This window comes from Tachyglossus aculeatus, chromosome 16, assembly GCF_015852505.1.
Source record: "Tachyglossus aculeatus isolate mTacAcu1 chromosome 16, mTacAcu1.pri, whole genome shotgun sequence".
Taxonomy (NCBI): domain Eukaryota; kingdom Metazoa; phylum Chordata; class Mammalia; order Monotremata; family Tachyglossidae; genus Tachyglossus; species Tachyglossus aculeatus.
Window position 1 is genome coordinate 46,229,198 of NC_052081.1, and position 27,960 is coordinate 46,257,157.

The following is a 27,960-nucleotide window of genomic DNA, read 5'->3' on the forward strand; positions in this document are numbered from 1 at the left end:
TCACCCCTGACAAACACGTAGGTGCTCCGCTCCTGGGCTGTGGGGAAGGCCGGCAGGCGGATGGTGTAGAGCCCCTCGTCCTCTTTGTAAGCACACGACACGGTCAGCGAGGCCTCCCGGGCCCCGTAGCGGCTCTGCCTCCGCGTCGAGTCCTGCAGCAGCGACCCTGAAGGGAAAAGAGAGAGCTAGGTGAGGTGGGCACCCCCCTCTGCCCTCCCAGGGTCCATCCGACCAGCGGGGCCCAGTGCCAAGTTGCTTCTTATTTAAAAAAAAAATGGTATTTGTTAAGCTCTTACTATGTGCCAGGCACTGCTGGGTAGGGACTGTCTCTATATGTTGCCAACGTGTACTTCCCAAGCGCTTAGTCCAGTGCTCCGCACACAGTAAGTGCTCAATAAATATGATTGATTGCTCTAAGCCCTGGGGTAGCTACAGGCTAATTCAATCGTATTTATTAAGCACTTACTGTGTGCAAAGCACTGCCAGCGCTTATTACAGTGCCTGGCACGTTGTAAGGGCTTAACAGACACCATAATAGTTATTATTATTACTAAGCACGCCGAGGGGCAGCATGGTTCAGTGGAAAGAGCCCGGGCTTTGGAGTCAGAGGTCATGGGTTCACATCCCGACTCCGCCAATTGTCAGCGGGGTGACTTTGGGCAAGTCACTTCACTTCTCTGGGCCTCGGTTCCCTCATCTGGAAAATGGGGATGAAGACTGTGGGACAACCTGATCACCTTGTATCCTCCCAGTGCTCAGAACAGTGCTTTGCACATAGTAAGCGCTTAACAAATACCATCATTATTATCATTATTATCCCGACTCTGCCAACTGTCAGCGGGGTGACTTTGGGCAAGTCACTTCACTTCTCTGGGACTCAGTTCCCTCATCTTTAAAATGGGGATTAAGACTGTGAGCCCCAAGTGGGACAACCTGATCACCTTGTATCCCCCCAGCGCTTAGAACAGTGCTTTGCACATAGTAAGCGCTTAACAAATATTCATTCATTCATTCAATCGTATTTATTGAGCGCTTACTGTGTGCAGAGCAATGGACTAAGCGCTTGGGAAGTACAAGTTGGCAACATACCATCATCATTATTATTATTATTACTATCAGTATTATTATTACCCCTAGGAGTCTGTTCGCCGTTTCAGAGTCCAGTGTCCAGAGTCCAGTGTGGTCTTTTAGACTGTGAGCCCACTGTTGGGTAGGGACTGTCACTATATGTTGCCAACTTGTACTTCCCAAGCGCTTAGTACAGTGCTCTGCACACAGTAAGCACTCAATAAATACGACTGATTGATTGAGGCAAGCTTGGGGCCCGGAGCGGTGACCAGAATTCCCGGATCTGAGGGAACCCTTGGGCCAGTCTGGTTCTGCTCCTCTGGGCATCTCCCCCTTTTAGACCGTGAGCCCACTGTTGGGTAGGGACCGACTCTATATGTTGCCAACTTGTACTTCCCACGCGCTTAGTACAGTGCTCTGCACACAGTAAGCGCTCAATAAATATGATTGATGATGATGACGATGATCCTACCCTGGCCCCCTGAGTCTCCCCTGGCACTGTCCCCCTCTCCCCACCTCCCTGTCAGCTCATTTCCCTCCCTCCTTCCATTTTTCCAGCCACGGAGTGGGAAGGCCCCCGGGTTCTGGAAAACATCCCGGGCCCCTGTTGTTGCAGCTGCTTCTTTCCAGTCGGGAGTGTGAGCTTTCCGACAGGTGCGGCTTCCTCGGGCTTAAAGGCTGGGGGTGTCCGGGGGCTCTGGGGGAATGTACAGTCCCCGATCCTGGGAGGGGGCAGGGGTGCGGACATACTCCCCCGGCTGCCAGAGATACTTGGATTTTGCAGTTTGGCCTCGTCTCCTGGCTCAGAGCGAGGGCAGACGTCCTTTAGAAGCAGCGGGGCCTAGTGGGCCTGGGATTCAGAAGGACTTGGGTTCTAATTCCGTCTCTGCTGTGTGACCTTGGGCAAGTGACTTCACTTCTCTGGGCCTCAGTTCCCTCATCTGTGAAATGGAGATGAAGACTGTGGGCCTCATGCGGGACAGGGGCCGTGTCCAAGCTGTATCATTGCTTTGCACTCAGTAAGCGCACAGAAAATACGACTGAATGAATGAATGAAGTACCCTCATTTGTGTTATTAATTCATTGAGCGCTTACTGTGTGCAGAGCACTAAGCGCTTGGGAAGTACAAGTTGGCAACATATCTTCCCTGCCCCTGTTGCCCCGATGGGAGGGGACTCTGGAGCCAGCATCATTCTGCAGGTGGGGATACTGAGGCAGGAAGACACGCAGGGTGGGGGTCCCGAAAGCCAGCACCCCCATCCACGGGGCTGGACACGTACCATCTAGGAACCACTGGATGGCCTGCTGGTCTTCCATCAGATCCCGGGAGAAAGAGCAGGAGAGGGAGAACGCTTCCTTTTCCCGAGCGAACACTGGATGCAGCGTCGAGGTGAACTCCAAGTCCGTCCCCAACAGTGACCCTAAGGACAGGGAGTGGACAATGGGGCAAGACTGTGAGCCCACTGCTGGGTGGGGACTGTCTCTGTATGCTGCCAACTTGTACTTCCCAAGCGCTTAGTACAGTGCTCTGCACACAGTAAGCGCTCAATAAATACGATTGATTGATAGACAAAGAGTCCGACTCCCCTGTGCGGGGGGGATCGGAACCTGTCCAGGGGAAACAGGCCGGGGGTGGGATCTGGGGCTCGGGACGCTGGGATGGGGGGAGCTCAGCCAGGAGGGACCGGTCACAAGGGCCTGCGGCATGTGGGGAGGGTCCGATCTTGGCTCAGTGGAAAGAGCCTGGGCTTTGGAATCAGAGGTCATGGGTTCGAATTCCGGCTCCACCACATGTCTGCTGTGTGACCTTGGGCAAGTCACTTAACTTCTCTGAGCCTCAGTTACCTCATCTGTAAAATGGAGATTAAGACTGTGCGTCCCACATGGGGCAACCTCATCACCTTGTATCCCCCCCCCCCAGCGCTTAGAACAGTGCTTTGCACATAGTAAGCGTTTAACAAATACCATCATCATTATTATTATTATTATTATTATCTGACCTCTCGGGGGGCCCCAGGTGCGGGGAGGATCCGACCATCAGGGCTTGCTGCGGGTGGGGAGGGTCTGGACCTTGGTGGGGGGCTCTACATGTGGGAAAGTCTGGCCTCTGGGGAGTTCTGGGGGTGAGGGGGGAGGAAGATCTGGACATCAGGGGGTGATGCTTACTGATCATCAACAGGCCCCTGGTTCTACAACTGCCAGGGGGCATGGGCCGTGCCCCTAATGTGGGCATAATGCAACGCTGAGGCCTAGGGTAGCGCCCTTTACATCCCAGGGAGTCCACTTGGGGGGTGCTGGGGGCGGGCGGGGCACTGTGAGCCCACTGTTGGGTAGGGACCGTCTCTATATGTTGCCAACTTGGACTTCCCAAGCGCTTAGTACAGTGCTCTGCACGCAGTAAGCGCTCAATAAATACAATTGATTGATTGATTGATCTCCCCCATCGCCATTTTGCTCTTCACGCCATCACTTATGGTTCACAGCCCCGCCCGGCTACTCACTTTTAAATATCTCCGAGTCGAATCCTGACTCCTTCTCATAATAATCTGCAAAACAAAGGAAGGCATTCACTTTGGGTAAGTCACTTCGCTGGGCCTCAGTTCCCTCATCTGTAAAATGGGGATGAAAACTGTGAGGCCTCCGTGGGACAACCTGATCACCTTGGAACTTCCCCAGGGCTTAGAACAGCGCTTGGCACATAGTAAGCGCTTAATAAATGCCATCATTATTATCAGGCCTGAGCTCACGTATTGAGAGTTTCAGGCCACCGTCCCCCCAAAACCTACCTTCAGCCCAGACGAGGACCCAGTGTTGGGGGGAAGACAGACAGGTGAGAATGAAGACTAGAATGGGTCTATTAGGGGAAACTGAGGCAGCAAGAGGGGAATGTGAGGAGCGGATCCGGACCGTCCTCTATCTCGATCTCCCCTGAATCCCCCAGGTTCTGCTGTCAATCAACTGATGATATGTTATTTTAATTATTACTAATGACAGAAGTAATAATGATGGTATTTGTTAAGCACTTACTAGTATGTGTATATATGTATATATGTTTGTACATATTTATTACTCTATTTTACTTGTACATATTTATTCCATTTATTTTATTTTGCTGTAATCACTGCTGTAATAATAATAATAATAATGGCATTTGTTAAGCACTTACTATGTGCAAAGCACTGTTCTAAGCGCCGGGGGGGATACAATGTGATCAAGTTGTCCCACGTGGGGCTCACAGTCTAAATCCCCCTTTTTACAGATGAGGTAACTGAGGCTCAGAGAAGTTAAGTGATTTGCCCAAGGTCACACAGCAGACTTGTGGTGGAGCCGGGATTCGAACCCATGACCTCTGCTGTATTTCTTAGCTCACCCTCCTGGCTTGTAAAACTGCCTTGCCCAGGCGGAGAATCAGAGAATCGGAATCCTCTGGTCTGCCAGCTAACCTAGGGTAAAGTCACTTAACTTCTACATTTCCTCTTCTGTAAAATGGGGATGCGATCTCCTCTCCCTCTTTTTTACATTTTTCAATTTTTTTATTTTTAATGGTATTTGTTAAGCGCTTACTATGTGCCCAGCACTGTACTGAGCCCTGAGGTAGATAGACACAAGTTATTCAGGTTGGAGATCGCCCCTGTCCCACACAGGACTCACGGTCTTAACCCCCGCTTTACTGATGAGGTGACAGAGGCACGGAGAAATGAAGACTGTGAGCCCCCCGTGGGACAGCCTGATCACCTTGTAACCTCCCCAGAGCTTAGAACGGTGCTTTGCACATAGTAAGTGCTTAATAAATTCTATTATTATTATTATTATTATTATTATTATTATTATTATTGTTATTAAGGTCACTCTGGGCTACACTTGATGCCAGCATTCGGGTCAGCAGGCTCATTCTTGTTTTGTTTTGTTCTCTGTCTCCCCCTTCTAGATTGTGAGCCCACTGTTGGGTAGGGAACGTCTCTATATGTTGCCAACTTGTACTTCCCAAGCGCTTAGTCCAGTGCTCTGCACACAGTAAGCGCTCAATAAATACGATTGATTGATCGATTGATTGATTGGACCATAATTATCCAACAGACGATGACTTTCCCCTCCGTCAAAGCCTTATCGAAGGCCCATCTCCTCTCAGAAGAGCCTTCCCTGACTAGGCTCCACTTTCTCAGTGGAAAGAGCCCAGGCTTGGGAGTCAGAGGCCATGGGTTCGAATACTGGCTCTGCTGTGTGACCTTGGGCAAGTCACTTAACTTCTGTGTGCCTCAGCTACCTCATCTGTAAACTGGGGATTAAGATTGTGAGCCCCACGTGGGACAACCTGATCACCTTGTATTCCCCCCCAGCGCTTAGAACAGTGCTTGGCACATAGTAAGCGCTTAACAAATCCTATAGAGAAGCAGCGTGGCTCTGTGGAAAGAGCCCGGGCTTTGGAGTCAGAGGTCATGGGTTCAAATCCCGGCTCTGCCACTTGTCAGCTGTGGGACTTTGGGCAAGTCACTTAACTTCTCTGGGCCTCAGTTCCCTCAACTGTAAAGTGGGGATAAAGACTGTGAGCCCCCCGTGGGACAACCTGATCACCTTGTAACCTCCTCAGTGCTTAGAACAGTGCTTTGCACATAGTAAGCGCTTAATAAATGCCATCATTATTATTATTATTATTTCCTCATGTCCCATTCCCTTCCACGTCGCCCCGACTTGTCCCCTTTATTCACCTCCCAAGGTCACCTAGTAGACGAGAGGCGGATTTGGGATTAGAACGCAGGTCCTTTCCAACTCCCAGGCCTGGGCTCTACCCACTAGGCACGCTGCTTCTTCCTCATCCTTAGATTGTGAGTCCGACGAGGGGCTGGATCTGATCCGATTGTCTCGTTTCCACCCCAGTGCTTAGCACAGACAGGGAGCGCTCCGTGGAGCCCGTGGCTAGTTAGCGGACTGACCAGGGGACTCGGGGATCACTTACTTCGGATGAGGACCTTGGCGAACGAGGAGGCCCGCCCGTAGGAGTTGGTCACAACCACGCTGTACCGCCCCGAATCCTCGGCGGTGCACCTGGAAGAGAGGGACCCAACGTCCCGGGCCTTTCAGAGCCCCGGGGGGCTTGGGAGGCCTGCCCTGGATGAGTCTTCCCGGCCGCGAGTTCCGGGGGAGTCCAGCATCCAGCACGACACCGGGCTCTGACGACTTTCACCATCTCCCCCTTTTAGACTGTGAGCCCACTGTCGGGTAGGGACTGTCTCTATGTGTTGCCAACTTGTACTTCCCAAGCGCTTAGTACAGTGCTCTGCACACAGTAAGCGCTCAATAAATACGATTGACGATGATGATGATTTTGAAATGGTAAAAAATGGGGCTCGCGGTCTTAATCCTCACTTTACAGATGAGGGGACCGAAGCCCAGAGAGCTGAAGCGACTCGGTTCGAGTTCACGCAGGCGCTTTCCACTGAGCCACGCTGCTTCTGCTTATGTGGGTAGAGCATACTCCAGGAAGCCAATCTTATTTACTGAGCACTTTCTGTGTGCAGAGCACTGTACTAAGCACTTGGGAGAGCACAATTTAACAAAATAACGGGCACATTCCCTGCCCACAATGAGCTTACAGTCTAGAGGGGGAGACAGCATTGATAGAAATAAGTAAATTATGGATATGGACGTATGAGGGCTGTGTGACCTTGGGCAAGTCAGTTAACTTCTCTGGGCCTCAGTTACCTTTTCATTCATTCATTCATTCATTCAATTGTATCTATTGAGCGCTTACTGTGTGCAGAACACTGGACTAAGCATTTGGGAAGTACAAGTTGGCAACACATAGAGACGGTCCCTACCCAACGGCGGGCTCACAGTCTAGAAGAGGGAGACAGACAACAAAACAAAACATATTAACAAAATAAAATAGAATAAACATCTGCAAATAAACTAAATTCATTCATTCATTCAACCGTATTTATTGAGCACCTACTGTGTGCAGAGTATGCGCTCAATAAATACGATTGAATGAATGAATGAATGAATGAATAAAGCACTGTACTAAGTGCTTGGGATGTACAAGTTGGCAACATATAGAGATGGTCCCTACCCAACAGTGGGCTCACAGTCTAGAAAGCGCTTCATAATAATAATAATAATAATAATAATAATAATAATAATAATAATAATAACCTCATCTGTAAAATGGGGATTAAGACTGTGAGCCCCCCGTGGGACAACCTGATCACCTTGTAAACTCCCCAAGGGAGGCTTTGCACATAGTAAGCGCTTAATAAATACTATCATTATTATTATGAGGGGCTGGGAGGGCGGATGAATGAAGGGAGCAATAATAATAATAGGCATTTATTAAGCGCTTACTATGTGCAAATCACTGTTCTAAGCGCTGGGGAGGATACAGGGTGATCAGGTTGTCCCACGTGGGGCTCACAGTCTTAATCCCCATTTGACAGATGAGGTAACTGAGGCCCAGAGAAGTTAAGTGACTTGCCCAAAATCACACAGCAGACATGTGGCGGAGTCGGGATTCGAACCCATGCCCTCTGACTCCAAAGCCCGTGCTCTTTCCACTGAGCCACGCTGCTTCTCTAAGCAGTCAGAGAAGCAAGTCAGGGCAACGTAGAAGGGAGTGGGAGAAAAGGAAAAGAGGGCGTAGTCTTGGAGGAGCTGGGTTTTCACCAGCGGCTGGGTCCCCCGGTGGGGACCAGGAATTTGTACTTCCCAAGCGCTCAGTACAGTGCTCTGCACACAGTAAGCGCTCAATAAATACGATTGACTGATCAATCGATTGAGTGGGCAGTTGGCACCATGGGGGAGAGGGCAGAGGGCGAATGAGGTCAGAGGTCAGGGGATGTCCAGGGGCCCGTGGGCCTGGGCCGACGGGGGGACCCTCGTCTGCCATCTTACCAGTTGATCTCCAGGGTCAGCACGCCAGACCGGTTCTTCACGCGGTACTTCCCGGCGGGGCTCTGCCTGGGGTCGATCGGCTCCTCGTCTTTGTACCTGTCGACAAAAACGTCCAGTCCGCGTCTCCCCGCTCCACAAGAGCCTCCCGTGGCTGCCCACCCGCCTTCGCCTCGGACAGAAACTCCTCACCATTGGCTTTCGAGCACTCCATCAGCTGTTTGTTTTTATTTATTTTGTTTTTGAGGTGGTAAAAAACGGGGCTCGCGGTCTTAATCCTCACTTTACAGATGAGGGAACCGAAGGCCAGAGAGCTGAAGCGACTCGGTCAAGTTCACACAGCGGGCACGTGACGGAGCTGGGATTAGAACCCGGGTCCTACGATTCCCAGGTCCGTGCTCACCTCACCGATTTTATTTTTTGATGGTATTTATTAAGCGCTTACTATGTGCAAAGCACAGTTCTAAGCGCTGGGCACTGTTCTAAGCGCTTCCAACCAATTTCCAACTCTAGCCCAGACGACACTCTCCTCTCTAAATACCAGCTTACTCACTGGGCCCGCATCTCGTCTATCTCGCCGCCGACCCCTTTCCCACATCCACTCCCTCGCCCTCCATATATGCCAGACCGTCACTTTCTCCACCTTCAAACTATTATTAAGATCCCATCTCTTCCAAGAGGCCTTCCCAGATTACAACCTCTTTTCCCTGGCTCGCTTTCCCTTCTGCGTCATCTATGCATTTGGATCTGTGACCTTTGGGCATTTGCTATTCACACATCCCCCAACCTCCCTAACTGCACAGCACTTTTGTACATATTTTTAAATTATATATTATATATATAATATCAGAGAATATAATATATATATTACATATAATATAATATATTATATATATGCATATATATATATATATATATATATATATATATATATATATATATATATATGTAAGAGAAGCAGTGTGGCTCAGTGGAAAGAGCCCGGTCTTTGGAGTCATAGGTCATGGGTTCAAATCCCAGCTCTGCCACTTGTCAGCTGTGTGACTTTGGGCAAGTCGCTTCACTTCTCTGGGCCTCAGTTCCCTCATCTGTCAAATGGGAACTAATAATAACAATAATTATGATGGCATTTATTAAGCATTTACTATGTGCAAAGCACTGTTCTAAGCTCTGGGGAGATTACAAGGTGATCAGGTTGTCCCATGGGGGGCTCACAGTCTTCATCCCCATTTTACAGATGAGGTAACTGAGGCCCAGAGAAGTGAAGTGATTTGCCCAAAGTCACACAGCTGACAATTGGTGGAGCCGGGATTTGAACCCGTGTCCTCTGACTCCAAAGCCCGGGCTCTTTCCACTGAGCCATGCTGTTTCTTTAAGCAGCTTAAGACTGTGAGCCCTCTGTGAGACAACCTGATCACCTTGTAACCTCCCCAGCACTTAGAACAGTGCTTTGCACATAGTAAGTGCTTACTAGATGTCATCATTATTATTTTTATTATTATTATTATATATTCCTTATTCATATTAATGCCCGTCTCCCCCTCTAGACTGTGCTTGTTCATTCATTCATTCAATCATATTTATTGAGTGCTTACTGTGTGCATAGCACTGTACTAAGTGCTTGGGAAGTACAAGCTGGGCAGGGAATGTGTCTTCTAATTCTGTTGCATTGTCCTCTCCCACACGCTTAGTACAGTGCTTTACACACAGTAGGCGCTCGGTAAATAACAATGATTGATTAGATTTTTATGGTATTTGTTAAGCGCTTACTGTATGCCAAGCATTGTACTAAGCGCTGGGGTGAATACAAGCAAATAGGGTTGGACACAGTCCCTGTCCCACAGGGAGCTCACGATCTCAATCCCCATTTTACAGATGAGGTAGCTGAAGCACAGAGAAGTAAAGTGGCTTGCCCAAGGTCACACAGCAGACAAGTGGCACAGCCAGGATTAGAACCCATGGCCTTCTGATTCCCAGACCTGGGCCCTATTCATTACGCCATGCTGCTTCATTGTCTACTGTTGTGTTGTATTCTCCCAAGCGCTTAGTATAGTTCTCTGCACAAGATAAACCCTCAAAACTGGATTAATATGGTACAAATACATCTTCCTCTCTCTATAATAAAGTTTAGCACCTGTCTCCCCTGTTAGATTGTAAACTCCTTGAGAGCAGGGATCATGTCTACCGATGCCATTACGCCATGCTGCTTCATTGTTTATTGTTGTGTTGTATTCTCCCAAGTGCTTAGTATAGTTCTCTGCACAAGATAAGCGCTCAAAACAGCACTAATAAGGTACAAATACATCTTCCTCTCTCTATAATAAAGTTTAGCGCCTGTCTCCCCTGTTAGACTGTAAACTCCTTGAGAGCATGGATCATGTCTACAGATGCCATTACGCCATGCTGCTTCATTGTTTATTGTTGTGTCGTATCTCCCAAGTGCTTAGCATATAGTTCTCTGCACAAGATAAGCGCTCAAAACAGCACTAGTACAGTACAAATACATTGTCCTCTCTCTATAATAAAGTTTAAAACGCCTGTCTCCCTTGTTAGACTGTAAACTCCTTGAGAGCAGGGATCATGTCTACAGATGCCATTACACCATGCTGCTTCATTGTTTGTTGTTGCGTTGTATTCTCCCAAGTGCTTAGTATAGTTCTCTGCACAAGATAAGCGCTCAAAACAGCACTAATACGGTACAAATACATCTTCCTCTCTCTATCGTATGGCAAATTGTCATTTTTAGTTTAGGAAAATGTTTTGCATTCACTAGGTATGTGTAATCTCCACTTTCCCTAATACCGCAAGCTGTCCCATTTCCAACTTCCCCTTTGCTTTTAAATTCCTCCTTTGCTTTTAAATTCCTTTCCCCAGGCGAGGAGGCCCAAGTCCATTCGACAGATGAGGGCACTGAGGTTTAGAGGGCCCCAGAGGCCTGTCCAGGGTGATTCAGTGAGGCCAGATCCCTGTCCCTCTAGTCCCTAAGTGGCTCTTGGTACAGTGCTTTGCCCACAGTGAATGTTCAATAAATACCATTGAATAAACGAATGAATGGCCCTGGGAGTCAAAGGACCTGGGTTCGAATCCCAGCTCTGCCAATTGCTTGCTGGGTGCCATTGAGCACGTCACTTAACTTCTCTGTGCTTCAGTTTCCTCAACTGTAAAATGGGGATGCAATACCTGTTCTCCCTCCTGCTTCAGACTTTGAGCCCCTTGCTCGTGGATGTCTGACCTAAATGACTTTTACCTACCTCAGCACTTAGAAGAGTGTTTGACACCAGTAAGTGCTGAACAAGTACCATAAAACAAACATACAAATGCACACTTGGGAGAGGACAATATAACAATATAACAGACACATTCCCTGCCCACGGTGATGATGATGATAATGGTATTTGACAAACGCTTACTATATGCCAAGCTCTGTTCTAAGCGCTGGGGGAGATACAAGGTAATCAGGTTGTCCCACGTTGGGCTCACAGTCTTAATCCCCATTTGACAGATGAGGGAACTGAGGCCCAGAGAAGTGAAGTGACTTGCCCAAAGTCACACAGCTGACAAGGGGAGGAGCCAGAATTAGAACTCACAACCGCTGACTCCCAAGCCCGTGCTCTTTCCATTAAGCCACGCTGCTTCTCTATGAGCTGACAGTCTAGAGGGGGAGACGGACATTAATAGAAATAAATAAATATCAGATAATAATAATAATAATAATAATAGCATTTGTTAAGTGCTTACTATGTGCAATGCACTGTTCTAAGCTCTGGGGAGGTTACAAGGTGGTGAGGTTGTCCCAAGGGGGGCTCCCAGTCTTCATCCCCATTTTCCAGATGAGGGAACCGAGGCCCAGAGAAGTGAAGTGACTTCCCAAGGTCACACAGCTGACAAGTGGTGGAGCCGGGATTGGAACCCATGACCACGGACAGATATGGACAGAAGTGCACTTTCCCCTGGGCCACAGCGCGTAAGCACCCAGTAAATACGAGGCCATGAGGCGAGCGCCTGCCGTACACTTACCAGGTGACGCGTGGAGGAGGGGAGGCCGAGACGACGCAAGTCAGGACCACCCCCATCTTCTCCCAGACGGCGTGAGAGCGGAGCGGGATCCAGAAGGCCGGCGGGCGGCTGCAGCTCAGCTCTATCAGCTCCCGGCCTTCGCGCCTCTTCTCCTCCGTCTGGGGCGAGAGCCGCCAACCCCGGTCAGCCTCATCGGCCTCATCGGCTGACCGATGAGGACCAGCCTCATCCTCAAAAATCTCCAGTGGCTACCAATCAATCTGCGCATCAGGCAGAAACTCCTCACCCTGGGCTTCAAGGCTGTCCATCCATCACCTCGCCCCCTCCTCCCTCACCTCCCTTCTCTTCTTCTCCAGCCCAGCCCGCACCCTCCGCTCCTCTGCCGCTAATCTCCTCCCCATACCTCGTTCTCGCCTGTCCCGCCATCGACCCCCGGCCCACGTCCTCCCCCGGGCCTGCAATGCCCTCCCTCTGCCCATCCGCCAAGCTACCTCTCTTCTTCCCTTCAAGGCCCTACTGAGAGCTCACCTCCTCCAGGAGGCCTTCCCACACTGAGCCCCTTCCTTCCTCTCCCCCTTGTCCCCCTCTCCATCCCCTGCATCTTACCTCCTTCCCTTCCCCACAGCACCTGTATAGATGTATATACGCTTGTACACATTTATTACTCTATTTATTTTACTTGTACCTATCTATTCTATTTCTTTTATTTTGTTAGCATGTTTGGTTTTGTTCTCTGTCTCCCCCTTCTAGACTGTGAGCCCACTGTTGGGTAGGGACTGTGTCTATATGTTGCCAGCTTGTACTTCCCAAGCGATTAGTCCAGTGCTCTGCACACAGTAAGCACTCAATAAATACAATTGATTGATTGATTGATTGATTGATTTTCCCTGTGGGCCCCACTCCCTTCCATCTCCCCCTGAGCTGAAATGCCACCCCTCAACCTCCCCAACGTCCGCCCCAGACCCCATCTGCGGGGAAGGGCAGAAAATCCTCCAGGCCACACACTTCGCTCTCTAATGTCAACTTCCTCACTATACCTCCATCTCATCTATCTCCCCGCCGACCTCTCACCCATGTCCCGCCTCCTGACTGGAACATCCTCGCTTCCCATTTCTGACAGACAATGACTCTCCCCCGCTTCAGAGTCTTGGGATGGTCGCCCCGCTCCTCACCCTCCTCCTCAGCCAGCTGTAGTCCGTCCTTATCCGCAGCCGCCGGCAGCCCCAGAGGACGGCCACTTCCATTTTCTCCAGATCGTTCCCGAACAGCACAGACTTCTGGTTTCTCTTCTCCAGCTCCATCTCCGACAGTTCCTTCCTAAGACTGAGTTCCCTGAGGCCACAGGGGTCAATAATAATAGTAATAGTTGTGGTATGTGCCTTTATTTATTTTATTTGTACGTATTTATTTTATTTTGTTAATATGTTTTGTTCTCTGTCTCCCCCTTCTAGACTGTGAGCCCGCTGTTGGGTAGGGACCGTCTCTATATGTTGCCAACTTGGACTTCCCAAGCACTTGGTACAGTGCTCTGCACACAGTAAGCGCTCAATAAATATGATTGAATGAATGAATGAATGAATGAATGTGCCTTACTATGTGCCAAGCACTGTACTAAGTGCCAGGGTAGATACAGGATAATCAGGGCCCACATGGGACTCTCAATCTAAGCAAGAGGGAGGACAGGTATTGAATCCCCATTTTGCAGATGAGGGAACTGAGGCTCAGAGAAGTTAGGTAATTTGTTCAAAGCCACTCAGTAGGTACATGGCGGAGTCATGAGCCCGTTGTTGGGTAGGGACCGCCTCTATATGTTGCCAAGTGCTTAGTGCAGTGCTCTGCACACAGTAAGCGCTCAATAAATTAAATGAATTTAATTTAAATGAATTAATGATTAAATGAATGAATGAATAAATGAATGAATTAGAACCCAGATCTCTGATTCCCAGGCCCATGCCTTTTTTGTGTGTGTGTGTGTATATGTGTGTCTGTGTGTGTGTTGTTGGATGGGGGCTCGACCTTCGTATGATTAACCCCCTCTCCCCGCAGATCTCTCCCCGCAGGCTGGGGGCTGGCCCTAACGACCTCTTGAGAAGTCCCCTCCGCGTCTCCCGCCCAACCCACCCCGCCGGCCGACCCACCTCGACGTGTGCGAGGCCGCCGTCAAGGCCAGAGCGGCCGCGATGGAGTAATCAGAGGCGCTGAACTGCTCCTCTTCCTCACTGCCCGCAGCCAAGGCCGAGAGACAGAGACGGACAGAGGCCGAGGCAGAAGGAGGAAGAGCGGAAAGAGAGAGATGGAGAAAGAGGGAGACAAGGAAAGAGGAAGTGAGAGGGGGGAAAGGAGAGAGGCCTGTTCCTCCTGGATAAATCAGAGCTCGGCTCCCCACTCGGGGGGCTTTTACGGGGTCTGCTCTCCCAGAGGAGGCCGGGTCCGGAGGACCAAGAGCGAGGAGGGCCACATCCATTTGCGTTAAAGTTGTATGTCATTTACAGAGGCCGGGCGGCCGGGATTTAGGGGGCATTTTTCAGGCTCCTCCTCACCCACCCCACCCGTGGCACCCCCGCCACCGCCACGCTTGCCAGTCATCTTTTAGACTGTGAGCCCACTGTTGGGTAGGGGCTGTCTCTATATGTTGCCAACTTGGACTTCCCAAGTGTTTAGTACAGTGCTCTGCACACAGAAAGAGCTCAATAAATACGATTGATTGATTGATTGATTGATCCGCTCCCCCGCCTCACCTGGTCTTGAATTTCCTCTTGCTGGTGGAGGAGGCCAAGTGCAGGCTGCGCTGCCTCTCTTCGCTCTGCTCCTCCTGGCTCTGGTGAGCCCAGCTCCGGATCTCCATGTCGAGGCCTCAGGTGGCTCCTTACACCGGGGCGGAAGCCTATTTTATTTTGTTAATGATACGCATCGAGCTTTAATTCTATTTGTTCTGACAAGTTGACACCCGTCCACAAGTTTTGCTTTGTTGTCTGTCTCCCCCTTCTTGACTGTGAGCCCGCTGTTGGGGAGGGACCGTCTCTATCTGTTGCCGACTTGGACTTCCCAAGCGCTTAGTCCAGTGCTCTGCACACAGTAAGCGCTCAATAAATACGATTGAATGAATGAATGAAACGTTACAGATGGTCAGGTGCTTAGTCCAGTGCTCTGCACACAGTAAGCGCTCAATAAATACGATTGAATGAATGAATGAATGAAATGTTACAGATCGTCAGGCGCTTAGTACAGTGCTCTGCACACAGTAAGCGCTCAATAAATGATTGAATGAATGAATGAATGAAATGTTACAGATCGTCAGGCGCTTAGTACAGTGCTCTGCACACAGTAAGCACTCAATAAATACAACTGAATGAATGAATGAATGAAATGTTACAGATCGTCAGGCACTTAGTACAGTGCTCTGCACACAGTAAGTGCTCAATAAATACGATTGAATGAATGAATGAATGAAACATTACAGATCGTCAGGCGCTTAGTACAGTGCTCTGCACACAGTAAGCGCTCAAATACGATTGAATGAATGAATGAAACGTTACAGATCGTCAGGCGCTTAGTAGAGTGCTCTGCACACAGTAAGCGCTTCAATAAATACGACTGAATGAATGGTGCCACCCCACCTCACTGCCCGGACATGATTTTATGGGACGCCTGGGGGATTTTAGGGAGGCAGAATGGCCCAGGAGAAAAAAACTGGGTTTTAACAATAATAATAATGACAAGTGTGGTATTTGTTAAGCATTTAGTGTGTGCCAGGCACTGTACAAAGCGCTGGGGTAGATACAAGCTAATCAGGTTGGACATAGTTCCTGCCCCACATGGGGCTCATAGTCTTAATCCCCATTTTACAGATGTGGGAATGAGGCCCAGAGAAGGTAAGTGACTTGCCCAAGATCACACAGCAGACAAGTGGCAGAGCTGGGATTAGGACCCACACCCTCCGACGCCAAGGCCCGGGCTCTATCCACCAGGCCACGTTGCTTCCTCCCAGCTCTGTCATCGACCTGCTGGGTGACTCAGTTTCCTCATCTGTAAAATGGGAAGAAGATGCCTACCTCCTCTCTGTGCCACTTAGGCCTGAGGGTCAGAAGGTTAAGGGACCTGCCCTAGGTCACCTGGCATTCATTGCTCCCTGCTGTTTGCACTCCCCACGGGAACAGGTGGGCAGGCAGCTTTCAAGAGAAAGGGAACAAGAGATACAAGAATTCTCGCTTCTGGCTCCAATCAGTCATCAATCAATCAATCAGTGGCATTTATTGAGCGCTTACTATGTGCAGAACGTTGGGGAGAGCACAATGCAACAGAATTAGCAGACACGTTCCCTGCCCGTAATGAGTTTACAGTCTGAAGGCGGAGACAGACATTAATATGAATAAATAATTTATAATATATCATTTATATTGTAATATATATTATGTATATTATATAATGTATAATTTAAATATCCTGGCGAGCCCCTCTCTTCCAGCCCCCTTTTTGGGTTCAACCTAGAAGGTTTGGTGGTTGGTTGGTCCATTCATTCATTCATTCAATCGTATTTATTGAGCGCTTATTGTGTGCAGAGCACTGGACTAAGTGCTTAGGAAGTACAAGAGAAGCAGCGTGGCTCAGTGGAAAGAGCCCGGGCTTTGGAGTCAGAGGTCATGGGTTCGAATCCCGGCTCCACCACATGTCTGCTGTGTGACCTTGGGTAGTCACTTAACTTCTCTGAGCCTCAGTGACCTCATCTGTAAAGTGGGGATGAAGACTGTGAGCCCCACGTGGGACAATCTGATCACCTTGCATTCCCCCCCAGTGCTTAGAACAGTGCTCCGCACATAGTAAGCGCTTAACAAATGCCATTATTATTATTATTATTACAAGTTGGCAACATATAGAAACGGTCCCTACCCAACAACGGGCTCACGGTCCACTGTGAAACAGCGTGGCCTAGTGAAAATAGCACAGACCTGAGAGCCAGAAGCCCCGGGTTCTAATCCTGCTTTCTCACTTGTCAGCTGTGTGACCTCGAGCAAGCCACTTCACTTCTCTGAGCCTCAGTTCCCTCATCTGGAAATCGGGGATTAAGACGGCGAGCCCCACGGGGGACAGGGACTGTGCCCAGCCCGATTAGCTCGTGTCCATCGCCGTGCTTAGTACAGCGCCTGGCATGTAATAATAATAACAATAATAATAATGGCATTTATTAAGCGCTATGTGCAAAGCACTGTTCTAAGTGCTGGAGTAAGCGCTCAACAAATACCATTCAAACCCCCCCCCCCCACAACAACAGTACATAGAAACGGAGAGAGTTTGGGTCCCATCTGGGTAGTGGGATTAGAACCCACGTCCTCCGACGCCCAGGCCCGGGCTCTTTCCACCAGGCCACGTTGCTTCCTCCCAGCTCTGTCATCGACCTGCTGGGTGACTCAGTTTCCTCATCTGTAAAATGGGAAGAAGATGCCTACCTCCTCTCTGTGCCACTTAGGCCTGAGGGTCAGAAGGTTAAGGGACCTGCCCTAGGTCACCTGGCATTCATTGCTCTCTGCTGTTTGCACTCCCCACGGGAACAGCCCGAGGGACATCCTGGTGAAGTGGGCAGGGATTAGGAGGAGGGAAGGGGAAGGGATGCCCTTGGATTAGTGGGAAGGCTTCCCTGGGTGGAGAAGGGAGGAAAGCACGTGGGTTCACAGCTAGCGAGAGCTGGGAAAACTGCTGGGAAATCCAGCCTCTTGTAGATACTTGAGTTGTCTGTTTATGATGCTGGGCTGGGAGCCCATCAGGGCCCGGTGAGTAGCAACAGGCCCTGCCTTGGGCATTTTCCAATCTCTCCTTCCCGCCCGGGATCCCCCCGCCCCCCCCCAGAGGTCCAGGGGGCACAGCTCGGGTACCAGACGGGCACGGATGCCAGACACAGTCGAGGAGAAGACGAGGACGCTGAATCTGTCGAAGCCCTTCCCTCTGCCCTGCTCCTTTCTAATAATAATGGCATTTATGAAGCGCTTACTACGTGCAAAGCGCTGTTCTAAGCGCTGGGGAGTTCCAAGGTGATCAGGTTGTCCCACGGGGGGCTCACAGTCTTCATCCCCATTTTACAGATGAGGGAACTGAGGCACAGAGAAGTGAAGCGGCTTGCCCAAAGTCACACAGATGACAATTGGCGGAGCCGGGATTTGAACCCGTGGCCTCTGACTCCAAATCCCATGTTCTTACCACTGAGCCAGGCTGCTTCTCCTGCTTGCTCCTTCCTTGGAGGTGGGAATCTGGGGTGAAAGCCTGCAGGAATAGGTTCCCATCCCGTCCTGCTCCGGGCCGCCAGATTGCACGCTTCTCTCCTCTATACTTCTATACTAGAAGTCTATACTTCTAGACTGTGAGCCCACTGTTGGGTAGGGACCATCTCTATATGCTGCCAAGTTGTATTTCCCAAGCGCTTAGTACAGTGCTCTGCACACAGTAAGCGCTCAATAAATACGATTGAATGAATGAATAATGCTACCCTTCTCTCCGTCCCTCCATCTCGTCTGTCTCGCCGCCGACCTCTGGCCCACCTCCTGCCTCTGGCCTGGAACGTCCTCCTTCTTTATCATCACCATCAGTCGTATTTATTGAGCGCATACTGTGTGCAGAGCACTGTACTAAGCGCTTGGGAAGTACACGTTGGCAACATCTAGAGACGGTCCCTACCCAGCAGTGGGCTCACAGTTTAACAATTCTTTATATTCTTTATATCCGACAGACCATCACTCTCCCCCCGTTTAAAGCCTAACTGAAGGCCCGTCTCCTCCAAGAAGCCTTCCCTGACTAAGCCTCCTTTCCCTTCTCCCACTCCCTTCTGCGTCGCCCTGACTTGCTCCCTTTTTTCATCTCCCCTCCCTGCTCCACATCACTTATGTTCATATCTCTCATTTATTAATTTCTATTAATGTCTGTCTCTCCCTCTAGGCTGTAAGCTCGTCGTGGGCAGGGAACGCGTCTGTTTTATGGTTGCTATATTGTAGTTTTCCTAGTGCTTAGTAAAGTTTCTGCCCACAGTAAGCACTCAATAAATATGATTGACTGACCCTATCCCTGACTGGGGGAGGGGGAACAGCGGGAGAGGAGGAAGGGGAGGGGAAGGGGAATGGGGAGGGTGGGGGAGAGCAAACATCTTGATTCAACTGCTGGCTCGAGGCCCGGGATTCACTCAGAATGTTTTTGGCAGACATCCCTCCCCTCTTCCATCCATCAGGGTAGCCAAGAACTTCTTTCCGAGCCATCCAACTCCAGAGACCGCAAGGGCCTTTCCAAGATGCCAAAGACCCCTGCTTTTTTAAAATAAGCGCTTACTCCGCGCTAGGTACTGAAGATATCAGATCAGACACAGTCCCTGTCCCACAAGGGGCTCATAATCTGTTTTATCATCATTTTACAGAGGAGGAGGCGAGACCAAGAGAGCTTAAGTGACTTGCCCAAGGTCACGCAACAAGCCAGTGGAGGAACTAGAACCCGGGTCTCCTGGCTCCCATTACCGCGTTTCTTCCTCTAAATAATTAATAATGGTGGCGTTTATTAAGCGCTTACTATGTGCAAATCACTGTTCTAAGCGCTGGAGAGGTTACAAGGTGATCGGGTTGTCCCGGGGGGGACTCACAGTTTTAATCCCCATTTTACAGATGAGGTAACTGAGGCACAGAGAAGTTAAGTGACTTGCCCAAAGTCACACAGCTGACAACTGGTGGAGCTAAGATTTGAACCCATGACCTCTGACTCCAAAGCCCACGCTCTTTCCACTGAGCCACGCTGCTTCTCCTAGTCATGCAGCCTCCTTCTTTCCATGACCCCATTTCTCCTTCCCCCACCTCCCAATTATCTCATTTTCCCCCACAGAGAGAAGGAGGGGTAGCACGATCCCCTTTTACGGATGGTAAACCGTGGCTCAGAGAGGCTAGGTGACTCACCTCAGGTCACACAGCAAGAGGACTGCAGAGCTGAAATTCAAATCGAGGCTCTCCAGTCTGAGTCAAGGACTATTTCCAGGAGCCTGCGCTGCCTCGCCCTTTTCTGAACTCGGTTTTGGACAGATTGTCCCTTCTGCTCCTTGGGCAGAAGGAGTGTCCGAGTGCCTTCCCCGGGATCTTATGGGACGGGAAGCTTCCCGAAGGCAGGGACCGTGTCCGCTCTCTAGCGAGAACCTCAGATCCACAGTTCAGTGGCAACTCCTGGTCCTGATCACTGCTGTCTCCCTCCCTCCCTCTGTCTCCCTGTCTCTCTCCCCCGACCCTTCAACCTTGGTAAATGCTTCCGCAGTGACATTTGGGGGGCACGACAGGGATTTTGGGGAACCCTCCCATCCCCTTCTCCCCCTGGCTTCCTGCCTGGGCCCCCCTCGAGCCAAGGGCTGCGGACGAGAGTCTGGAGGCCCACCTTGAGGACCCTCCGCTTGGCCAAGGCAACCGGACTAATCTTCCAGCTTCAGGATGTCAACCTCTCCGACAGCGTCCCTCCAGTGGGCCCCCCGACTTTCCCGGTCTGAGGGTACCCCCAGGGTTCACCAACAGCACCTGGCCCTCTACCAGATAACTGGGGGTCTCCCCTCTCCCACCCTTCAAGGCAGGACACCCCTCCCCACCCCTGCCACCACTCACCCGGCCCTCTTCCCTCCACACCTCAGCCTTCCAGAAATAAGAATCGGGGAAAACCCCCGAGGAAGCGACTTCGGGGGTCCAGGGAAGAAATCCACCCGGGCTACTTACGGTGGCGACGGCGGCGGTGGTGACGGAGAGTTGAGGGGCGAGAGAGCGGAGACTTTGGGCCTCCAGAGAGCCGCGGGACAAAAGATCCCTCTCCTTCGCTCTCCTTCCCCTAGTTGGTGACATCGGGGAGAATGACGGGGTTGAAAAATGTATCCATGTGCGCTCGGAACGCTTAAATATAGCATGACCCCGGGTCACTCGGTGACAACAATGGGAGATAGTTGTCCAGGGGCCGAGCTTTCAGGGGAGGGTTGGAGGGGGGGGATGGCACCATCCCAAACCTCTCCTGCTCCCCCTCCTCCCCCTTGAACTCTCCCCCGCCACCCCGGTACCAGAATAATCCGGGGGGAACAGGTGTTGGCAGGCCCTCCCGGCACGCACAGCAGCTGATAGCTGCCTTCTGGTCCATCTTCCCTCACCCCTCCCGGGGCTGTCCCCCCCCAGCCCTCCTCCCCCTGTAGACTGTAAGCTCGCTGTGGACAGGGAATGTCTGTTTATTGTTCTGTTGTCCTCTCCCAAGCACCTAGTAATAATAATAATAATAATGATGGCACTTCTTAAGCGCTTACTATGTGCAAAGCACTGTTCTAAGCGCTGGGGAGGTGATCAGGTTGTCCCACATGGGGCTCCCAGTCTTCACCCCCATTTTCCAGATGAGGGAACTGAGGCTCAGTGAAGTGACTTGCCCAAAGTCACACAGCTGACAGTTGGTGGAGCCGGGATTTGAACCCCTGACCTCTGACTCCAAAGGCCGGGCTCTTTCCGCTGAGCCACGGTAAGCGCTCGATAAATACCACTGAATGAGCATTCTTGGCCCCGCGGCCTACATCATCAGTCACATTCACGATCACAATATGTGGTAACCAAATAATCTCACGCTGTTGGAGAAACATTCCCCAAATCCCTAACAGAAGTCTAGTCAAAACGCCTTGTGGAACAGAACGGAGAGAGCATAGACAGTCTTCAAAATCGATTTATGCCAATAACAGATGGCCAGTTGATCGCCCAGTCGATCAGTCAATCGCATTTATTTTTTTTATGTCATTTAAGTGCTACATGCCGGGCACTGTACTGAACGCTGAGTAGATCCAAGGGATTGCCCTCCCTCTGCCCATCCGCCTAGCTAGCTCTCTTCCTCCCTTCAAGGCCCTGCTGAGAGCTCACCTCCTCCAGGAGGCCTTCCCAGACTGAGCCCCTTCGTTCCTCTCCCTTCGTCCCCCTCTCCATCCCCCCATCTTACCTCCTTCCCTCCCCACAGCACCTGTATATATGTAGATATGTTTGTACATATTTATTACTCTATTTATTTATTTATTTATTTATTTTACTTGTACATATCTATCCTATTTATTTGATTTTGTTAGCATGTTTGGTTTTGTTCTCTGTCTCCCCCTTTTAGACTGTGAGCCCACTGTTGGGTAGGGACTGTCTCTAAATGTTGCCAATTTGTACTTCCCAAGCGCTAAGTACAGTGCTCTGCACATAGTAAGCGCTCAATAAATACGATTGATGATGATGATCAATCGTATTTATTGAGCGCTTACTTGCTACATATTCCCCACTAGCCCCTCAGCGGTTCCGCTCTACACTTTTGTGGGTCAGTGGGTGGCAGTGGGGATGAGGGGGGTGGACGGAGAGTGCCAGGGCCTGTTGTTATCCCTGTGCCCGTCCGTCGCGGCTGGGCAAGCCTCCTCCTCCCTGCCCATTTCCTCCTCCTCCCTCTCCTGCTCAGCATCTTCCTGCTGAGCGGGATGGGAGGCACACGGGCATGGCGGCAGGGTCATTAAGCCATCTCCCGTGGTTAATCAGGTTCCTCTGGGTGGGACCCCACCCTGTCCGAGCAGCGACAGAGGGAGGGCCGACAGACAAGGAACCAGTGGGTCACGAACCGGACAACAGGCTGGGGGTGGAGGGGTGGACGTCACTTCCCTTCTCTGGGCCTCAGTTTCCTCAATCGTAAAACGGGGATTCGATACCTGTTCATCATCATCATCAATCGTATTTATTGAGCGCTTACAATGTGCAGAGCACTGTACTAAGCGCTTGGGAAGTACAAATTGGCAACATATAGAGACAGTTCTCCCACCTTCTTAGGCTGGGAGCCCCAGGACGGGCTGGGACTGTGTCCGACCTGATTAACCTGTACCAATCCCAGAGCTTAGAACAGTGTTTGACACATCATCATCATCATCAGTCGTATTTATTGAGCGCTTACTATGTGCAGAGCACTGTACTAAGCGCTTGGGCGGTACAAATTGGCAACATATAGAGACAGTTCTCCCACCTACTTAGGCTGGGAGCCCCAGGACGGGCTGGGACTGTGTCCGACCTGATTAACCTGTGCCAATCCCAGAGCTTAGAACAGTGTTTGACACATCATCATCAATTGTATTTATTGAGCGCTTACTACGTGCAGAGCACTGTACTAAGCACTTCGGAAGTACAAACTGGCAACATATAGAGACAGTCCCTACCCAACAGTGGGACACATGCTTAACAGATATAATTGTATTTATTTGTATTGATGTCTGTCTCCCTCCCTTCATTCATTCATTCAGTCGTATTTATTGAGCGCTTACTGTGTGCAGAGCACTGGACTAAGCGCTTGGGAAGTACAAGTTGGCAACATATAGAGACGGTAAGCTCGCTGGAGGCAGGGAATGTCACTGTTTATTGGAGCAGCGTGGCTCAGTGGAAAGAGCCCAGGCTTTGGAGTCAGAGGTCATGAGTTCGAATCCCAGCTCTGCCACATGTCTGCTGTGTGACCTCGGGCAAGTCACTTCTCGGAGCCTCAGTTACCTCATCTGGAAAATGGGGATGATGACTGTGAGCCCCACGTGGGACAACCTGATCACCTTGTATCCCCCCAGTGCTTAGAACAGTGCTTTGTACATAGTAAGCGCTTAACAAATGCCACCATTTATTTATTTTTACTGTACTTTCCCAAGCACTTAGTACAGTGCTCTGCACTCGGTAACTGCTCAATAAATATGACTGAAGGAAAAAAATAGCTTCCTGAAGGAGGTGGCCCTCAGCTGCAGGGTCTGAGGGAGGAGATGGTGGATGGGGGGGTGAGGGGCGGATCCAGCAGTCCATTCTGGGTCATTCATTCATTCAATCGTATTTACTGAGCGCTTACTGTGTGCAGAGCACTGTACTAAGCGCTTGGGAAGTACAAGTCGGTAACATACACAGATGGTCAGTACAATGACCCTTCCAGCTCAGCACCAGGATAATTAGGGGCCTGTAAGCACTTGCTATTCACCCCACCCTCAGTCACACAGCACTTGATTCAATCGTATTTATGTGAGCGCTTACTGTGTGCAGAACACTGTACTAAGTGCTTGGGAAGTCCAAGTCGGCAACATCTAGACACGGTCCCTACCCAACAGCGGGCTCACAGTCTAGAAGGGGGAGACAGACAACAAAACAAAACATGTGGACAGGTGTCAAGTCATCAGAACAAATAGAAAGAAAGCTAGATGCACATCATTAACAAAATAAATAGAATAGTGAATATGGACAAGTAAAATAGAGTAATAAATCTGTACAAACATATATGCAGGTGCTGAGGGGAGGGGAAGGAGGTAGGGAGGGGGGATGGGGAGGAGGAAAGGAAAAGGGGGGGCTCAGTCTGGGAATAATAATAATAATAATGGTATTTGTTAAGCGCTTACTATGTGCAAAGCACTGTTCTAAGCGCTGGGGAGGCTACAAGGTGATCAGGTTGTCCCACGGGGGGCTTGCAGTTTTAATCCCCATTTTACAAATGAGGTAACTGAGGCCCAGAGCAGTGAAGTGACTTGCCCAAAGTCACACAGCTGACAGGCAGCGGAGCCGGGATTTGAACCCATGACCTCTGACTCCAAAGCCTGTGCTCCTTCCACTGAGCCACGCTGCTTCTTGGAGGAGGTGAGCTCTCAGTAAGGCTTTGAAGGAAGGAAGAGTATGTCCATAGCCATAATTTATGTATTTATATTAATGCCTGCCTCCCCATCTAGACAATATGCACCTCGTGGGCAGGGAACATTTCTACCAACTCTGTTGAAGTATAATAATAATAATAATTATTAATATTAATAATAATTAAAAATAGTGGTATTTGTTAAGCCCTTACTATGTGCCAAGCACTGCACCCAATACAAGGTAATCAGGTCCCACAGAGGGCTCACTGGGCCTCGGTTTCCTCGACTGTAAATTAGGGATTTGATACCTGTTCTCTCTCCCGTTAAAGACTGTGAGCCACAGGCGGGACAGCGACTGTTTCTGACCTAATTGACACGTTGCTTCCCGCAGCGCTTAGAGCAGTGTTTGACACCTAGTAAGCGCTTAACGAGTGCCATCAAACAAATAAACGGCCTGTGGGCCACCATGCCCTCTCCCGGCCTCGGCCACTCTCTAGGTTCGGAGACCTGACGTCGGGAGGCTTTGCATTTCTCAGGAGACCCCAGGAGATAGACTGTGACTGTGAGCCCACTGTTGGGTAGGAACTGTCTCTATATGTTGCCAATTTGTACTTCCCAAGCGCTTAGTACAGTGCTCTGCACATAGTAAGCGCTCAATAAATACAATTGATGATGATGATGATAATTCTGCACTTTGTTGGAGTTGTGGGGGGCGATCACCCATTCAATCAATCAATCAATCAATCATATTTATTGAGCGCTTACTATGTGCAGAGCACTGTACTAAGCGCTTGGGAAGTACAAATTGGCAACACATAGAGACAGTCCCTACCCAACAGTGGGCTCACAGTCTAAAAGGGGGAGACAGAGAACAAAACCAAACATACCAACAAAATAAAATAAATAGGATAGAAATGTACAAGTAAAATAAATAAATAAATAAATAAATAAATAAATAAATAGAGTAATAAATATGTACAACCATATATACATATATACAGGTGCTGTGGGGAAGGGAAGGAGGTAAGATGGGGGGATGGAGAGGGGGACGAGGGGGAGAGGAGGGAAGGGGCTCAGTCTGGGAAGGCCTCCTGGAGGAGGTGAGCTCTCAGCAGGGCCTTGAACCATCTCCTGGTTCCCGTTTCCCTCTGTCCCCACCCCTCGAGATTCCCACTGCCTCCTCCCGGGAGGAGCAGCCTCCCCAGGGGCTCGGAGAGGATGGGAAATCCCCAACCCCAGTCTTGAGCCCGGAAAAATGTCTCGAGGTTGCAAAACCAGGCATTTGCCTAGGACTCACCGTGCAGGTATTCCCCGGGCTCAGCCCGGCCGACCTGCCCGGGCCGGGTTTCCAGTGCGATGTCCTCCGCTCCTCCCGCCTCGACGGAAAGACTCATTGGCATCCGGGGCTAGAAAGCAGGCCTCGGCCGCTCCCGAAATCCCCCCGCTCTCTTCAGTCATCAGAGGCGGAAGAGATAGGCTCCACCAGTGATGGGAAGGATTTAAATTAGACTCAACAAACTTGCAGAGTGACGGTCTGGAGACGAGGCTGGGGGAGAGAGAGGCCTGTGAGGCCGAGATCTGAGGCCGGGTTCGGCGCCTTCTGGTCCGGGGGCAGGGGGATGGACTGGTTGAACCGCAGAAGTTCCCCCGGATGCTGGAATCAGCTTCCAAGACTTTCCTTCTGTCCGGATGAGGGGACGGGGAGCTGGGCTTCGCAGGGACCGGACTCCTCAGAGCGCGGGGGATTGTTTGGACAGCTGTCTCAGCTGCCTCCGCATGGCTTTTCTGCTAGCCGGACTCTCTGTGGATCCACCTTCGGAGGTCACCTACCCCGTGCCTGGGGTCACCCTCACCCACCCCCATCCTCCACGCTCTCAAAGGCCCGGGGAGTTGGAAAGAGGGTTTTGACTCCAGACCAAATCTGGGAGTGGCAGGGAAAGTCCGGGGAATCCCGAAGAAATTCCTCGTGCCGGGGCAGGGCCGGATTTGGCCCGGGGTCTATCTGCTTACCATTCTCACTCTAGGCTGACCTTGAAGATAGATTCTTTTAGACTGTGAGCCCACTGTTGGGTAGGGACTGTCCCTATATGTTGCCAACTTGGACTTCCCAAGCGCTTAGTACAGTGCTCTGCACACAGTAAGCGCTCAATAAATACGATTGATGATGATGAACCCCCTCTTGGCCCAAAGACATTCTTTTTCCATTTTGGAAAATGTTCTCCAGAGCCCACCCCTTTCCCTCTTCCCAGCCACATAGATACCTCATTCATTCATTCAATCATATTTATTGAGCGCTTACTGTGTTCAGAGCACTGAACTAAGCGTTCAGGAGAGTACAATACGACAGTAATGACACAGTCCCTGCCCACAACGAGCTTGCAGTCTAGAGGACACCTGAAGGCAGAGTTTGCCGGAGACGGAAGAAAGACAGGAATGAGGGTTGGGCTAGGGCAGAGCTCCATTTAAAAAATAAGAATAATTGTGGTCATCATCAATGGTATTTACTGAGTGCTCACTATGTGCATTGTACAGCATTGAACGGTGCTTTGCACATAGTAAGCGCTTAATAAATGCCATCATTGTACTAAGTGCTTGGGAGAGGACAAAAGAATTGGGAGACACGTTTCCTGCCCATACCGAGCTTACAGTGGAGAGGAGGAGTTAGGCGTTAATATAAATAATTTATAATATGTAATTTAAAGATATGTACATAAGTGCTGTAGCGATTGAGGGTGGGGTGACTATCAAATGGCCAAAGGTCACAGATACGAGTGCATAGAAGATGTAGGAGGGAGAGGGGGCTGGGGAAAATAGGGCCTAATTGGAGATGAGACCTTAAAAAAGCTTTGAAGGTGGTATATGCGGTATTTGTTAAGTACTCACTATGTACCAAGCATTGTAATAAACCCTGGGGTAGATACAAGCTAATCAGGTCCCACACGGGGCTCGCAGTCTAAAGTATGAGGACGAACAGGCATTCGTTCATTCGGTTATATTTATTGAGCGCTTACTGTGTGCACAGTACCCTACTACGTGCTTAGGAAGTACGGAAATCCCATTCTGCAGATGAGAGAACTGAGGCGCAGAGAAGTTCGGTGACCTGTCCAAGGTCACACAGCAGATAGGTGGCGGAGCCGGGAATAAAAACCAGGTTCTCTAACTCCCAGGCTCCTGATCTTTCCAGGCTGCTGCCCCTGAATAACAATTGTCATTATTCTTCCTGCCTGCTTTGCCGCCTGATTTCTTTTAGACTGTAAGCTCGTCCTCTAGACTTGTAAGCCTGTTGTGGGGAGGGAATGCATCAGTTGATTGCTGTATTGTACTCTCCCAAGTGCTTAGTACAGTGCTCCGCACGCAGTGAGCGTTCAATAAAAATG

General features: G+C 50.2%; 1 protein-coding gene across 1 annotated transcript in view; it reads right to left on the reverse strand.

Annotated features, from left to right (window-relative positions):
- MYOM3 (myomesin 3) overlaps window positions 1-14,845 on the reverse strand; it is an 84,289-nt gene extending 69,444 nt beyond the window's left edge. Inside the window, exons 1-9 of the mRNA XM_038758062.1 lie at window positions 14,706-14,845; window positions 14,106-14,186; window positions 13,140-13,299; window positions 11,968-12,125; window positions 7,954-8,049; window positions 6,023-6,111; window positions 3,570-3,614; window positions 2,349-2,489; window positions 5-166 (exon numbers count right to left, since the gene is read on the reverse strand). Of these exons, the coding sequence (XP_038613990.1) occupies window positions 5-166; window positions 2,349-2,489; window positions 3,570-3,614; window positions 6,023-6,111; window positions 7,954-8,049; window positions 11,968-12,125; window positions 13,140-13,299; window positions 14,106-14,186; window positions 14,706-14,812 (1,039 nt within the window). The 5' untranslated portion in view covers window positions 14,813-14,845. The remainder of the gene's footprint in view (window positions 1-4; window positions 167-2,348; window positions 2,490-3,569; window positions 3,615-6,022; window positions 6,112-7,953; window positions 8,050-11,967; window positions 12,126-13,139; window positions 13,300-14,105; window positions 14,187-14,705) is intronic.
- Between the last annotated feature and the right edge of the window lie 13,115 nt (window positions 14,846-27,960).